Source organism: Buceros rhinoceros, unplaced genomic scaffold, assembly GCF_000710305.1.
Source record: "Buceros rhinoceros silvestris isolate BGI_N320 unplaced genomic scaffold, ASM71030v1 scaffold3136, whole genome shotgun sequence".
NCBI classification, from domain to species: Eukaryota; Metazoa; Chordata; class Aves; order Bucerotiformes; family Bucerotidae; genus Buceros; species Buceros rhinoceros.
Window position 1 is genome coordinate 12,824 of NW_010415620.1, and position 16,473 is coordinate 29,296.

A 16,473-nucleotide genomic window follows, 5' to 3' on the forward strand; every position below is an offset into this window, starting at 1 on the left:
CATTCACCAAAAGACTTGTAAACGTTTCTGAATTCTGGACGTACGCTATGTTACTCCTTGCCTGTATAAACTGAAAGGCTCTGAAACATGCAAATAAATCACCTCTACGTGGATTAGCACATATTCAGATCATCCTCTGAGCAATTTGCTCTAAAGAAAAGAATCACTTTAAATGGTTATTTAAATGGTCAGTGTAGCATTGACACAATGGGCTACAAAAAAGACTTCTTACTGATCTTCTGTGTGGTCCACACTGGGAGAGGAGCGGAATCTCTATCAGTAACTTGAAATGGAAATAAAGTTTGTCATGACATTCAGAAAGTAGCCGCATGAATAAAACTGGAATTTATCGTAATAAAGAGCTAAACTGTGTATCTGCATTGACCTTACATCTTCATCCTGCCAATACAGCTAAGAGTAAGGATTAATGGGCATCAAGTCCTTCCTCGGTTGCATTTTATGTTGTCTTTTATGATACTGAACCATTAAGTAGTCGCAGGTGAGATGAACAGGCGTTAACTAGCTGGTTGCCTCCTTCCCAGAAAGGTTTTATGATTTCCTCATTCTCTGTATCTAAAACTTGGTGACCACCTTTCCTATCACAGGAGATCTCATATCAAAACAGAATTTGGGAACCCACTAAATAACCCACTTTAGTCATAAACTTCTCTCTTGACAGACTACCCAGGCATAACTGATAATTGGCTCATAAAAAAGCAAAATGAGGAAATAAAGAATTGACTCCCTGTATCAAATATAAAAATGAACAGTCATTTTAATATCTATAAAATATATATCATTAATACCTTGAGACATTGTTCCATCAAGCAAAGAATTGCACGTTTGATTTCAGAAAGAAAAGAAGCAACAAAAAATTCTTTCATACATTTTTTTATAGATTTAATACATTTTCACTTGTTAACATGTAACACCTATAAGATCTTATTCCCTGTGCACGTATTTGAATGATATGGATGTATATACACACACAGGTAACATGAAAGCAGCTTTTCCCTTAGTCTTAATGATAGGGTCCAATTCTACGATCTCATACTGTTCTTTCCCCAGAGTGGAATAACCTCAATGGAATTCAGGGTTCTATAAATTCTGCATCTTTGAGACCCCTGTTTCACTTACTAGCAAAGTTCAAGCTTATCTGTGATGAAGAATCAGGAGAAATCCAGAAAAAGAAAAAGCCTCTCACGTTTAAGGCAGCTACATTCCCCAATTAAGCTATTTTTATTTTTAGCAAGTTCCTAAATTCAGTCATGAAAACAATTTAAACTAAATATTTTCCTTCATGAACAGTAGCTTTCATAGGATTCCTAACCTGAAACGCTATCAGACAGGGTGGAAAATGAGGCAATTGCAGAGACACCAATGAAGCTGCTCTTTATGTTACTGTCTAAGTAAGGGTTATTCAAGACCAAAGTTGTCTCAAGTGATTCCAAGGATACAGTAAAAAAATTTTTCCTTCGTTTCACTGTTTTACAGTTCCTGATTGGAAAAATTAAAAGTTCCTTTCTTTCAGCCTGTACAGTTGTTGAATTTTTTTTAAAAACTATTAAAAGGAAAAGCAGAAACCTCTCACACGGTCATTATAAATGGCTCAAAAAGGTAAAAATCCCCAAAGGAAATTAGTAACTCCTCAGTGCAGTTAGTCATACAGTACCATGCACTGGGAAGTGAAAATGAAACAAGGTGCATCATTCTCAATTTTTCAAGCTTGACTTCATGACCTCAATGATAGTTTTTGAAACAAGTTTTGTGTGTAATTACCTCATTTTCTGATATAAACTGGTGGAAAAAAAAACCCCAACCCTACAATGTTATTGATGCCCACACGGGCGATCAGCACAGCCGGAATTTCAGACTCTTCAGACTTTCCCTGCAGACGTCTGCCTCTTAACTACGTGAGGAGATAAGAAATAAGCTGCAGAGTTTCATAACGTGTTTTGTTAGCAGAGCAATGGCAAGTCCAAAGGATTTGGGGCTCCCAGCCCTCTGCCTCTTCCTCCAAGTCCATTCTCCTCCTCAGGCGAATATAAGCTGTGCGCTACCAGAATGCGCTGGATGTCTCATGGCACTTTATGAAGCAAGACAACCAAATGAAGAAAGTGCTTTCAACACATTAGGCTACTAATAATGGACTCCCTGAGGCGTTTTATGGTTTTTTGAGTGCATTTCAATTTCTTTTAATTCCTTTTTTTTTTTTTAAATTGGTTGTGGAAGAAAGGCAAAACTTGTGATGTAACCACCTTTTAGAAAAATATTTTGAAAGTAAGAGGAAAGCTAACCTTGCTTTAAAATACAAATAATGATATTCATGTTTGTTTAAGACAGCAAAGAGGAGGCATACAAAATAAAAGTCATTATTGTCTAACCTCTCACTTGCTGTTTTATGATTCAGTGGCCACTTTCAACACGCTCTTGTATAAAATAAACCAATTGTGGAATATCGAACAGTTTACTGCACTAGGTAAAAACTAGGTTAGAGCAGCTGGAAGTCTCCAACAGCTACTGAAAGGGCAGCTCGGCATTTTGTCAGGAAAGGGCAACTTATAATGAGTACTTTCTTCTTCCATGTCCTACCTCTCTGCAAAGTCCCATGTGCCTTACCTGTGCTCCCAGTCAGACTGCTCCTACCTCCTTTATTCTTGTCATCGTCTCTTCCACGCATTAAATCAATTTTTCTTAATTACAGGTTCCTCGCCACCTTCCACCAGGGTAGGATGTTGAAAGTGTAACGTTCCTCCAAAGTGTCTCATAACTAAACAGACTTGTCTTTATTATAGTATGTCAGTTTAAGCCTTCAATAATAGTGGAATGAAGGAAGAGAGTTTCAGAGCTTAATATAAAACCTACAAAGATTAAAGAATATATTGACTATTCAGATGTTTTGCATTTATTTAAATAGTAGTGCAAGGCTACAATTTAACTTGACTCCATACAGAAGTGGACGAATCGAATAAAGTGCAGGGATGTATGACAGCATCAGATATGAAACTGCAAAAATATTCTCTCTGCAGTAACGTGGCTTTCTTATTTAAGGCTTACATTTAACAGCTAAACAGAATATTTACAAAGAAGGGCCTTTGATTTTATTGTCTAAGGACATTGTTTCTCTTAAATTGTATTTTAGAGCCATATAGCAGTAATTTATAGTAATACAGATGGTAATATTTTTATAAGATATTGCTTTCCTCTCCAAAACATGCCATACTATGTACAGCAAAACTGGAAAGATTAGTAAAAACCAGCATGAATTGATTTAACATTTGGGAGAAGTTTAGTACAGAAAGGTGATTTATTTCACTTGAAACGCTATCACAACTAATTCCAAATCAAGGCTGCAACACTGCGTGTCTTAGCGATGAGAGCTGTCACCATCATCAGAATGCGTCATAACAAATGCTCCAACGGTGAAGGCAGATGTATCTTGCTACAAATTTTCCAGATAAGGTGACTCTTCTGGAAAAAATATTCTGAAAGAAATATTTCTCAAAGAAATACTCTTTTCTGGCACTGTTTTCCTGATGTGTCACATGCTAGAGATTGCCCTGTAAACTCAGGTCCATTATAAAAGCGCAGACAAAACACAGTGGAGCGACAGCAATACAGTTTGGCAGGGCTTACCTTTCTTTGCAGCAAAATCAGTACACCCAGGAGGATATAAAATATCTCACAATTCTTCAGTCAACAAGGTACATGCAACAAAATACTAAGATCTTGTAGTGAAAAAAAAAAAAACCCAAACAACCCACAAACACGCAGCAAATTGCCCAAACATAAGTAAACAGGAGACAAGGCCATATGTAACACTTGATAACAGTCACACAGACGTGTTTTTAAATATCAGACTGGTAATATCCTACATTTAAAAAGGCAGGAAAAATAGGAGAGATTTGATTTATGCCGTTTTGACACTGCCCTGACTGCTTTTATTCACTTAGATCTATGTGCCTTAGGAGAACCACATATAGAAAAGAAAAATGGCAGCAGTATGTTACAAGCATGTAAAGTTCTGAGTTTTAAATGTTCCTACAGAGACCGAAATACCAGTGCTAGAACGACTACCTCTACAGGCTTCCCTTTACAAGGTCAAGAACGGGATGCAGAACAAAAGGTTGGAGTGGCAGACCCCTGTAACACCTGAATGCCCAATACTGCCTTAACAGCAGTCGAACGTGCATTTATCAGCTAACACCCCATTTATCCACACAGTTCTACCCTGGGAAAAGTAAATCACATATGTAAAAAATATTCTAATATCTTGGAGGTTTCCTATGACCATCTGGTGTTTTGCTTTTCATTTTACAAGGTTTTCATCTTCTAAATTATAGACAGTATTTGTTTTTTGCTACGCTGTTTGAGGTTTGATGGTAGTACTGATCATTTTGGATTCGGTCCAAACACGTATAGCTTAATAACCAACAAAAAAATTATATATTATTGTAATACACAATTCACAGGGCATCTAAGAGCAGGAACTCTCTGAAAACTCCCAAAGGACTAACAGCAAAGCATCCTAATGGTATCTCAATTAAAAAATTAAAATGTGAAAACTCTTTACTCAGTAACATTTAGTCATGCAAAATAACACTCCACAGTACATTATTACTGGTGGGAGCACCCACCCAAAAACTGTCCTGATAATTTATTTCACTAAACACTGAAAGTAGTCCTGTGATATTTTACTCTTCCCATATTATTCTAATTCTGGGGGTTTGTCTGTTTTGCACTTTTTTCCCCTCTTCCTCTACCGGGGGACTCACAGAATCCCTACACAACTACCCACACTTCAGCATTGTAAAGATAAGGTATTATTGTTCTCTTTCCTCCAGTGAAAGCGAGTAGCACTTTCTTTCACTAGACATTACATTTTAAGCATATGACTAAAGCCGTGATTTTATTTGAACTTTCAAACTTTGTTCAAAATAAAGGCTTAAGTTCAGGAAAACACATCATCGTGCCAAAGTCATACTCAAGTTTGTAGACTACTTTTACACTGTTGCCACGCTTTCGCCATCAACACGTGTGCTTCATGAATTTCACAGACACATGTTATTTTACCCCCAAAATGTACCATGAGGGAATAAAGTGAAGTTACTGTGAACTCAATCTTGCAAGATGTGGTGGGCATTCTCAATGAACTTTTTGCCACCTCCTGCTTGGCAACCTGACCTCAAGTTACCTGTCATTCCTGCCTGACGAAGCTCATGTTGTTTCTTCTCTGACAAGCATCAGCTTCAAGGTAAGAAGCATAAATGTGCAACTCTTAGTGTCTCCCAAGGAAATGGGAAAAGAACTATCACTGCGCTCACTGTACAAAAATCTGCCAGAGAAGGCAATAGGCAAGAGGGACCAATATTAGGTAGGGAGGATAAACCCCCAAAGACTCTATTAAAGCTATATCCTAGAATATGCTAACTGTAATGTATTTTTTAGTTATTCTTTAGCTATGAAGACCTAAAGCTTCTGCCTTTTTTTTTTAAATTATTATTTTATTTTGGCAGCACTTGAATAGAATATTGTGGCAGTCAAAAAAATTTGAGATTGAATCAAGTTTGAAAAAGACTTTGGGTAAAATCTCATAACTGCTGAAGCCAATAAAAGTTTTGCCTTCGAGTCCCTTGAAAACTGCATGAATTACAGATGTATTGGCAACAGGTGGATATTTACAGACCACACAATCTTGGAGTCTCTTCATAGACTCTTCCAGAGCGTATCTTTTAAAGTTACGTGACCTACCGGACACTGTCGTCATAAAATTCTTTTACAAAATAGATGGTAAACAATAGAAATCGGTATTAATTACCACAAAACCTAATAAATTAATTGAACTATAGACTCAAACATGGTATCCTGGAGTCAGGGACTCACGTTTCACAAATGTAAGACATATATGGGAATATAGGAAGAGGAAGCCATGTTCTTCCCACACACATTTGCAGTGTTTGAACCATCAGATGATTTTTTTTCAGCCAGCTTGTGTGTGAAAAACTAAAATAATTCAGATTTGCTGGTTGAGACTAGTACGCTTTTTGTCAAAATATCCAGGCATTTCTTTGGCAGATTTATTCAGAGAAACCCTCTCTGCTGCCTCAAAGACGCCAGTGACAGGATATATGTATCTCCTTAGGTATCGAAGTTGGAACTCGCCACCCTAGGGTCCCTTACCAGTCACAGGAAAGACAGACATGTCTTAGGGAATGAATCTCATCAGAAAATAGATGTCAAAAGTCAATCACAAGGATCACTCATTGGACATTCTGCTTTAAGGTATCTAAAGTTAGGCAAGATAAATCCCACCCATATCTACAGAGTCCAAACTTGACACACCGGTAAAGAAAATGTGTAGAGAGGCAGATTAGTTTTTACAGTCTTTCTTGGTTTTATCTGCTTCCGTCTTTTTTAAAAGGTAATGTGAGGAGAGGTGTTTACATTAACATTTCTATGACTTACACTGTATTGAAATGAAACAAATCATTTTCTGTAACCCCTAGACTGAAATAAGAAGTTAACTGAAACTAAACACCCATCCATTTGCCCAAAAGTTCAAATAAAGCCCTACACTCCTTGTTTCTTTGGTACTGGATGCCACGGTAAGGGAGAATGGCTGCGAGTAAATGCCTCTCCCAGAAGAAAAACGCTAACATCAACAGTATGTGTATGTCAATAACGATCTTGTAAAGAAAGAAAATACAGGGACCGCTAATCACATCTAATCATTGTTCCAAGCAACAGTTTGAGTTTTTTCCACTCTGTTATTTCTAATGTTCCTTATATTCACTTATCACATACGCTGTCAAATAACTAATCCTTTCTGGCAACCGGCAGTTTAAAAGTGTACAGAAAAGAGAGTCTCATTGGTTTCCATAAATCCACACGGGCTATGAACAAGTAGGACGGTTCTAAGAATAGACTCATGGATAATTGTCGTAAGCCCTAACTCTCACCATTACCTTACAGGATATCTTGGGGATACAGTAAATACAACCATTGGCACAGAAGTTGTATGATTTACTACTTCCATCTTATAGAACATGAGATACATTTTTCCTGTATTTTATGAAAACATTTTTAAAACACTGAAAATCACGTAACAACAGTGCATTACCAAAATTCAGGTTACACGACGCAACCGGAATTACAGTCTCATCAGAGCTACGTAACGCATTGCCAGATAAAATTTAGGTGCATTAATCTGTTGTTGTAAGCAAATAAACCACTACTTTAGGTAGCAAAGAATCATTAATAGTCTAAAGAAAAGACAGCAAGATTAAAAAAATCAGCACCCCCATTTGTCAGGACGCCTAGTGAGACAAGAAAGGTTCTACACAGCATGAGCATAGTAAGGATGAATAAATAGCCATAAAGTTGGCCTGTACTGCGTGGAAGCTTGCAGATGGTGGATGAATTCATGTCTGTCACGTTTTTATAATAAAATGACTTTTAGATATTGCTGCCAGATGGAACCTAGTTTTGCAGCTTGAACATAAATCTCCAAGAAATACAGCTTCCTTCAAAGTGTTCCCTGTATTGGAAACAAAAGCAAAGTCGGAGGAGGTTTGGGAACCTAAAGCAGATTTAAGGAAATCTCAGAGAATGCAAATTAAATCCTCAAGGGCTTCCTTGTTATAACTCGATTCAAAATAATGGAGTTACCCATGTGTTCTGTATTTTTTGAAGGAAAACAGGAAAGGAATCATATAGACTTCTACGAGAAAAACGACACGTCATCTATCAAATGCAGAAGACAGGTTCAGAAGACCTTTCAATCACACTTACTTGTAGTTTGGCAAAACTTTTGCATAAAATTTATTCCTGCTTCAGTAAAAAGAAATATCCATTCCACAAGATCAGATCATAGAAGTACAGTACACGAAGCACGAATGCATTTAATCTTTGATGATAATAAACCAGTATCTGTATCATGGAAGCACCTTGCCATTCTCCTTGTGTTAAATGGTACCTAAACAGACCTAACACCCAACTCAGATCTGATGACACCAGTCTTTATCAAACTATCAAGAAAGTACAGAAATTTTTGCTTTTCTATGTGTTTCCCCATCACACTGGGCTTTCTCCTGCGTGTCTGGTCTTTGTTTCTAACACTGGCTGGTATTGCTAAGAAGCGAGTAACTCTGATAGTGACAAAGTGAACTATATGACTGTAGGGGAGAATATTTTCCCACTCGATGCTTTCTCACAAAGTCTGATCTGATGACAAACCTGAGTTGACTTCTCTCAGACAGCCTCAAGCACTGTTTATATGTGCATAATTCTGTGTGGGAACACATTAGGCATTTATGACAGTTATAATCAAATATGATTGGGAAACCTTCTGGCTTACTGGGATCCATACTTACATTGTGCTTTGTGAGGTTGGAAATGTTACTTGCTATTGCTTGTAGCCAGTCAATACAGTCTTCAGCAGAGAGACACTGAATTATTCCACTGCAAACCCCATCCACAGCAATTACTTGGAACGCATTTTGCCTATAGACATGTCATAACAGATCAGGTCAGAAGAAAATTTCATCTGTTCTAGCATATCATCTTAAACAACACTTGGAGAAATGCATTTCTTTCAACTACTGCGAAGGTCAGCCACTGAACACTGACAAATTGCTGGTTTTCCTGTTTTATAAATACCTGACATATTAAAAAGATCATGCTAAAAGGTCAACTCAGACTATATTAAGTTTCCATAAAGCTATATAAATATTTCACAGACTAACTCCATGGAACCTTGACCAACACTGTGTGACTTCAGAAGCTAAACAAGTGAAATAGCCGATGCTTACACAAGAGTTAATACCTTAATGCTGCAGAACCAGTGAAGGAAAGTGTCACTGGACACTGGAGGCAATCATGTGGGAAATTTAGTTGAACACAGTACCTTTCCCTCAATAGCTTTTGTTTCATTTTTCTAATGCATTGTTTAAACACAGAAGGATTGCTGTCTGGACACCCCTTGCTGCTTACTCTTGGGTGTAGAACTCTGATCCTCTTCTAAACTACAGTTAGAAATACCAGAGAATTCAAAATCTATCAGGTAGCATTAATGATTTTTCCAATTACATTTCTGAATATAGCACCATTAGCAAAATACAGTGGAATGCCAAATGACACCCAATGACAGAAGCACCCGGGCGCCTCTACCCCAGCAGCAGTCTGGGCACCTACACAATAGTCTGTCACGCGTTATAGACTGACTTTCCACAGCTGAGTGCCGAGCAATTACAGAACGAGAAAACTTTCAGATGCTAAAGCAGCGGCAAACCTAATTTCTTCAGTACAGCCTTTCTGGCTAACAGCTTTTGGAAGGCTCACCGGTCTCTGGCTTCAGAACCAAAACCCCTCAACATTAATCCATATCCAGAGTCAGAAATGACTAAACATACAGAGAATACCAAGCTCCACCGCTGGCATTCTGCTGCAAACCCATCCTGTTAATGATCAATTCATGGTTCAAAATTAAATACGTCATTCAGATTCTTTGAGAATGGTTCAGGCAAAGTGAGTGTTATCTTCAGTGTAAAACTGGGGGTCACTGATGACAGTTTCTGACATCTCAAGACATATCCATTCTGCAAAGGTGGGTTGGTTTTTTTGCTGTTTGCCTTTTTTTTAACCTCTTGAAATTATATTCTAGTTCCGTAGAATGCAGAGACTCCCATTGTGAAAACGAGCTCCTGTAGGAGGACAAGGCTTATATATTTTAACACAATCATGCAGAGAGCAGTGGTTTATCTAAACCCATCAGCTAACTCAGCAGTTTAGTTGCCTTTTCACACAGGTAGTGATTTTTCCTTAAAATCCAAAGGAACAAACTGAGAGCTGGTTCTTTCAATGACTCATTTTCACAATAATTCAGTTAAAGTTTTTGAGGAAGATCAATTTAAAGCATCTTCAGATAATGTTGCTAGCATTTGTTTACTATACCTTTTATTTTAAATGGCTACAAATATAAACAGCAAATTCTTCCAGAATAAAATTTTAAATAAGTCCTAAAGAACACAACATGATGCTCCAACAAATTCGTTGATTATCTTTTTCAGAAAAAAATATCTTTTTCAGGAAAAGTAGCATTCTTTTCAGGACTCCCCTTCTTTCTGTTGTAAACCGAAGTAGGAATCCAAGGAATCTTAATGTGTGACGCTGCACAAGCAAACCCAGTATGTTCCAGATTCAGTCCTTAGGCACACATTTCCTTTATGCTATACACACAGTGATGTGCTTGGGGCATCGGACTGTTCCTGCTGCTCCTAGGTATTTGATCTGTGCACATACAAAACCACTCTTCCAGAATCTTTTAGCACAAGTATCAATAAGCACAGACCAGAAGAGGCATGGCTACCTAAGAAATCTCTTCTGAATGTGCGCTGGGCAGTAGATACCCTTAGTCTTAGATTATTGTAATAGCATTCTCTTGAATTAGTCAAAGCCAAAGTCCATACTGCCACACAAACCTGAAAAAATAAGGTGTTAAATATGTGTTTTGCATTATACAGAACAAATAATGGATTCATCACTTTATAATACAGTAAAAGAGTGAAGATCAGATAAATTCTTATTCAACCACACATCTTAGGTTCTGTGCCTTCTGGAACTGGAGAGCTATATCTGAAATTAATGAGCTCTCTAAGAGTAACATGAATGCCCTCTGGAGTCTTACATGAACACCCTCTGGAATTCATGCATCTTGAGCATCTCACTAGAAAAGTTAGAATACGATTATGAGGTGTAATAGTGTCTGTGATGATACGATGTATTTATGTGGCAGTCTTTTCAAACTCTGAAACATAAAAAGTTATTAGGCTTTATATAGCAAAAAACAGCCTTGTAAACATTAACTACAGAAAATGTACTGAATTCAATTCAATTTCAAGTTGCATTTTTATGTTATTTTCAGTATCCTTTTGTTAATGTCGCTCTTTATACCAATCTCTTAAAAATTATCGACCTTTCTCCCATAACAAATTTTCAAAGGGAGTCACATTTTAAATGTTTACACTAATTAAAAGACTCTTATAACTGTCCAGCAACATAAAATGTTGGTTTATGCTTTTCTGAAGAAAACCTCACTTCCTATCTCACATTTATGCAGCATTTTTGTTTCCTTTAAGTATTCTTACTTCCTCATGTTAGACAGCACAGGACACCAGGAGAAAATTATGAGTAGTTTTTCAAGGTTTGAGTATGAATTCAGATATTTTGTTCTATATGCATATGCATTTAAATTTATGGAAATTCAAATTTCAGGAATATCATTGCTACCTCAAGGTCTTTCTCTAGAATGCAGAAGTTCTAGAATGTGTTTTATTTATGTATAAGAGTGACTTTCACAATCCTAGATGTATGAATAGATGAATAAATCTTAATTTTTCATGTGAGTAGTTCAATTCAATATCTTGTCTGAAGTGTACAGCAGAACGGATCTCAGATTTGACTGCTACAATTTTGGGCCCTATATGTTTCATGCTCTTAATTATTTCTATTTCAACTGTTGTTAAACATTGAGCTGAAGGTTTTCCACAGAATTAAAAAATACCCTCCTGGCTCTGTGGTGTTCCTGTTCCCCTTCAGTTCAACCAATAAGCCATTGTCACCTTTGATTTACACCTTGACTCTCCAGGACAACTGTTGTTCTTCAGCAGAACAAGGATCCTGCAGCCAAGTAAATTTGATTTTCCATTACCAGTCAAAAGGTGCAGGCTGTTTTTAGCTTCACAGTTACCTAGTGGTGTAACAACTATTGCCTAACCTGCTTTAATTTCAGCTCCACGAAGAACAAAACGGTTGGCAGACCTAGGTACTGTACTTCTAAGAAACGACAGCCCTTAGAATTAACCGAGGCGGTGGGAGACTTGTACAACTTTTAGAGGTTTCCTGAGAGCCAATGAGAAGGAAGCAGGTTGTGATAAATAATAAAATTCACCCCAGGCAAACCCCAAATTGATGTTGAAGAACACTCCTTCCAGTTTCCGGGGGAGATCATAAACCCACCCCTGGTGACAGATGGTATCACTTGCTGTAGGAGTCAGAAGAACACTGGAAGGGTGAGCACAGCAGAGAAAAGATACTGGGGAGGGTCACAAAACAGCCCTTCCAGAAATATTAATGAAGCTTTTCTGTATTAACTAGGTAATTTTACATGCGTTTGAACAGAGGAACAGGAAATTTTAAACCACTAATGCCTGATGCGCCGTCAGGGCACAGCACAACACACCATTCTGCCCAGACTCGCACATCTAAGCTGGCAGACAAGCAGGCTATGCAGAAAAGCCACTTTCTTTCAATTAGTAAGGCCCCATAGCCTCGCAAATGCTAAGTCCTTTGTGCGTAAGACTTAATGTTTCTGGTGAGTTAGAAGGAGGAGTAATGGAGAAACACGCTCTGGAACTGTAGACAGCTGTCCTCCAGTTAACGACTTACATCCTGGAATGCACAGTTTAGTATTAAAACTTCATTCTTACATAGAGAGCTGAAAAATTAATCCTAGGCATAAAAATTAATATATACATAAATATACTATTTTGAATTCTTTAAATAAATAAAAATACCTTGGTATTTACACCTTTAACAAGTATGATCCTATTTTTATATACTATGCCTTGCTGGATTTTGTAGCTACTTCCTTTTATATCTAAATCATAACACTTGGAAAAACAGTGATCATTCCAGAACATTCTTGTCTTCCTTTTGGATAATATTAAATTAAACAATGACAAATTTTAGGTCTACATGATACAATAAATTCAAACCTGATTGTGAGCTTTGGACAGCTTCGTCAGTGACTTGGAGACAAAATGGCAATGAAATTCAATGTTAGTAAATGAAAAGTAACACATATGGGAAAAACTAACCTTAGCTACATATAAGCAACAAAGAACCTTACTGTAGCTATAAACATTGAGGAAAGGAATCTAAGAGTTATGACTAACAATTTTTTGAAAATCATCACCTTAGTGCTCAGTAACAGTCAAAAGGTTATTACAAAGTATTAGACAAGAACAGAGAAAAAAATGGAAAACATCATTACGTCTTAATACGAATCAAGAGGGCACTCCTGCTTGTCTCATAGAAGATATATTAGAATTATAAAATAAACCGAGAATAACAAGGATAATCAGAGCAAAGGAAGGGTTTACCAGAAGGAGATAACAACAGGGATCATTCAAACTGGGAAACAGAAAACAATCATATGAAGTTATAAAAATGTAAATTGAGAATGCTTATTTAGTATTTTCCTGGGTACAGGGGTCAGTCAGAGTCTACTCTTTTTCCCTTCCTAGGGGATTAGCTGCCTGTGCTTGAGGCCAGCTCTGCCATCCCATGGGTGTGGGATCAGGATGCTGTGAAAGAGCTTGAGGGGGGGACCCGTCCCTCCCTTCAATCGGGAGCTGCGTATTCGCTCAGGCCCTCGCTCTTGGCCCTCACCCGAGTTTGGCTGCAGCTATGCCTGTGCCTGGACATGGATCCCACTGATTCAGAGCCAACCTATAGGCTTACTTCTCAGCTTGGCCTGAGCCCCACCTCACCATGATGGACTCGTCTGAAGTCCACCCCAAGGCTTGCTCTGCTCCTTCACTGGGGGCAGCTGCACTGAGCCCTCGACTGCACGGACACTGCCTCATCCAGCCCTGCTGCCTCGTCTGCTCATGGCTCGTCTTCCCCGCGGGGCAGCCTTGCTGCTCCAGAACAATGAGGTTACTTCACCCAGTGAAGTTATCGGGCGAGAGGAAGTCATTTTGGAAACATAACTACATTGCAGGGCTCAACGGCACAGTGAATTGCAAAACCAAAGGTATACAAACAAGCAGCTTAGAAAGAAGCTTTTGAGGATGGGAGCATTAGCACTTGTTAAATACGATGACCTATCTGAAATCTCAAACTGAGAAACGTGCTGAACACTAGGTGCAAGGGGGAAGACCACACGTCTTCCCCACATACCTGGTTCTGGCTGATGTCAGAACAGAGTACGGGCTGAGGTGGACCTAGACAGACCTCTATGAAAGTTTCTACATTTCAAGTCTCCGACAGCTGTGGTGGAACTAATAATGCTGTTCCTCTAACAAGCCAACTCCCTAAGGCTTGTATCTGTCAACCAAGAAGCCAAGTTTAACCCTTCTGAACTTTACCTGCACAAATCAGATCCTGGAAGGTACTGAGAAAACCGTGAATGAAGAAGCGGAATTAATCGGAGATCACACCACCTTTTTTCCCACCTAAGTCCTGGGGATGCTGGCCATGAGGAACACGATAATGTATCCTGAAAAACATTGAAAGGTCCTTTTCAGTTTTGGACTTCGTTAGAAGTACTCAGCAGAATTAGAAAGAGAGAGACTTGAAAGATTTTATATTTGTTGTACTTTTAGTATATTAGTAAAGTTGCACCTGCCAATCCCGCATCATTTACAGCTTTTTAATCTCAGAAGTTGTTTTTTCTTACCTGTATCTTCTATAAAATAAATATTCCAAAAATTATGTGCAACTTGTATTTCTCTAGAGTGTTTTTTGTATAAGATCTATGGAATTATACAGCTTTGACAACTTTATGTATATAAACGATTACTATGAACATCAATTTAGCTGAACAGCAGATTTTTCATAAGTAGATACACTTATTCAAAACACTGAATCTCTGGTAAGACACTCCATAGATTCAATCGAAATAAATGATTGGCTAGGATGTTGTTTTGAACATCTCTTGAACTTTTAACATTTCCTGCCTGCTTTCAGGAACCTTCTTCAACCGTAATTAAGCTTCAGAAAAAAGCCAAAACGTGGCAGAAAGTTTAGATGAAAACTGTAGGTCTACGTCTGGGTGCAACAGAAATGCTAACCCTACCTTTAGCCTGCAGAACTCTGAGTTGTTGACAAAAGACCAAAATCTGTCCTGTCTACTCCAAATTCGGAGTCAGATTGTCTCCTTCACGTGAATCAGCAAGGCTATAAATTAAAAAATAGACTATGGCCGTAAGACATAGAGCATTCTAGAGAACATTCTGAGAAAAAGGCAGGACCCTGACATACAAGAGCTGTACGTAACTTAGGAATTCATACAAGGTCTCATTTGGTCTTTGAAGCATTCTACTCCCGCTAAAGGGGGACATCTGAGATAAGAAACACATCCTGGTTTTCAGCAGAAGAATTTAATTTAGAGTGAACTACAGACTCATGATGCCTGGTTACTCTTTAAACAGGAAAAAAAAAAACCCACACCATCAGTTTCAGTAAATTATTATCAGTTCAAATAGACACTGTGGCTAGTTTAGATCCGTTTCAACATCTGCAAAAGCAGGATTCGCAAACGGAAGCATGGTTCTTACCCTAAAAGCAAAGTTGGAAATGAAGCGGCTAGCAAAGTAAGCTGAGGATGTGCTGCCACAGCCTTTCCACATGCATACAAATACAGGCTGTTGAGGTAAGTCTGCTTCTGATGATGTTGCACCAGGTTTTTTATACAGATATATCTATATACAATTAATTGACCTGCATTAAGACACCAACTTTATTGTTTTTATCTCATTTTTATGAACTTCAACTCGCACAGAATTGGATAAACCCTACAGGTTTTTATAGGCCTAAAACTTGTGCAATTGACTTTGAAGTCGCTGGGCTCCTATTTAAAACCTTTACCGTTGAAGTATGAAAGAACAGTGGAACAAGCCAGAAATTAAAAACAGCAAAGTCCATTGAACGATGCTTACATTTCTGTTTTTTAATATATCTGTAATAATTGTGCTGTATATTGGTTCATTTATTCAGTGCTTTTTATTTTATCTGAGTATTTTCACCTATCACAGAGCCACATACGCAGCAAAACCCCCTTTAGAGCTCTATAAAATAATGGAAATTTTGCATTTCCTGGCTAAGACAATTATTAAAAGCCCCCTCTTGCACTTCAAAGGCATCATTTACTAAAAATCTGATCAGACATCTGTACCATTTCATTCCAAAGAGACTTTGCTCCATAATGCTATCGTTCTTCAGGAAGGTTTTAAAGTAAAATGCTCTCACCTTAAAAACAGGCAAAAACATGCACCTAATTCATCCTTTGCCAAAAGTTTTAGATAACAAATGAAATAGAAATAATGGAACAATATTCTTGAGTTTTCTCCCTTTTCTTTACATACATATACTTACATTTTAATGATTTTAATTCCTATGCTGTGAAAAAAAGTCTAGAAGAAAAAAAGTTTTGCAAAATCCCCATTGCCCTGATAAAAATAGTAACCACATCTATCGAGGCACAAGCTCAGCTGGTAGAATTCGTCATAGTTTAATTCACAGCCATAATATCTGGCAACTCTTTTTGCCCCCGTGGAACTATCTATCTCCAATGCTAATGAGAGTTCCCCCAATGTGGCTGTCCTTTATTAGTTACTCCTGCTTGGCTATTACAGCAGTACTGTCCTCCTGTGGAAATCCACGACAGAAATAACCGCTCTTACCGTGTTG

At 37.9% G+C, this 16,473-nt stretch overlaps 1 protein-coding gene across 1 annotated transcript in view; it reads right to left on the reverse strand.

Moving 5' to 3' along the window:
• Positions 1-8,372: 8,372 nt before the first annotated feature.
• SNTG1 (syntrophin, gamma 1) overlaps positions 8,373-16,473 on the reverse strand; it is a gene marked incomplete at its 3' end in the record, with an annotated part of 58,830 nt that continues 50,729 nt past the window's right edge. Inside the window, exons 9-10 of the mRNA XM_010137466.1 lie at positions 14,151-14,281; positions 8,373-8,502 (exon numbers count right to left, since the gene is read on the reverse strand). Of these exons, the coding sequence (XP_010135768.1) occupies positions 8,373-8,502; positions 14,151-14,281 (261 nt within the window). The remainder of the gene's footprint in view (positions 8,503-14,150; positions 14,282-16,473) is intronic.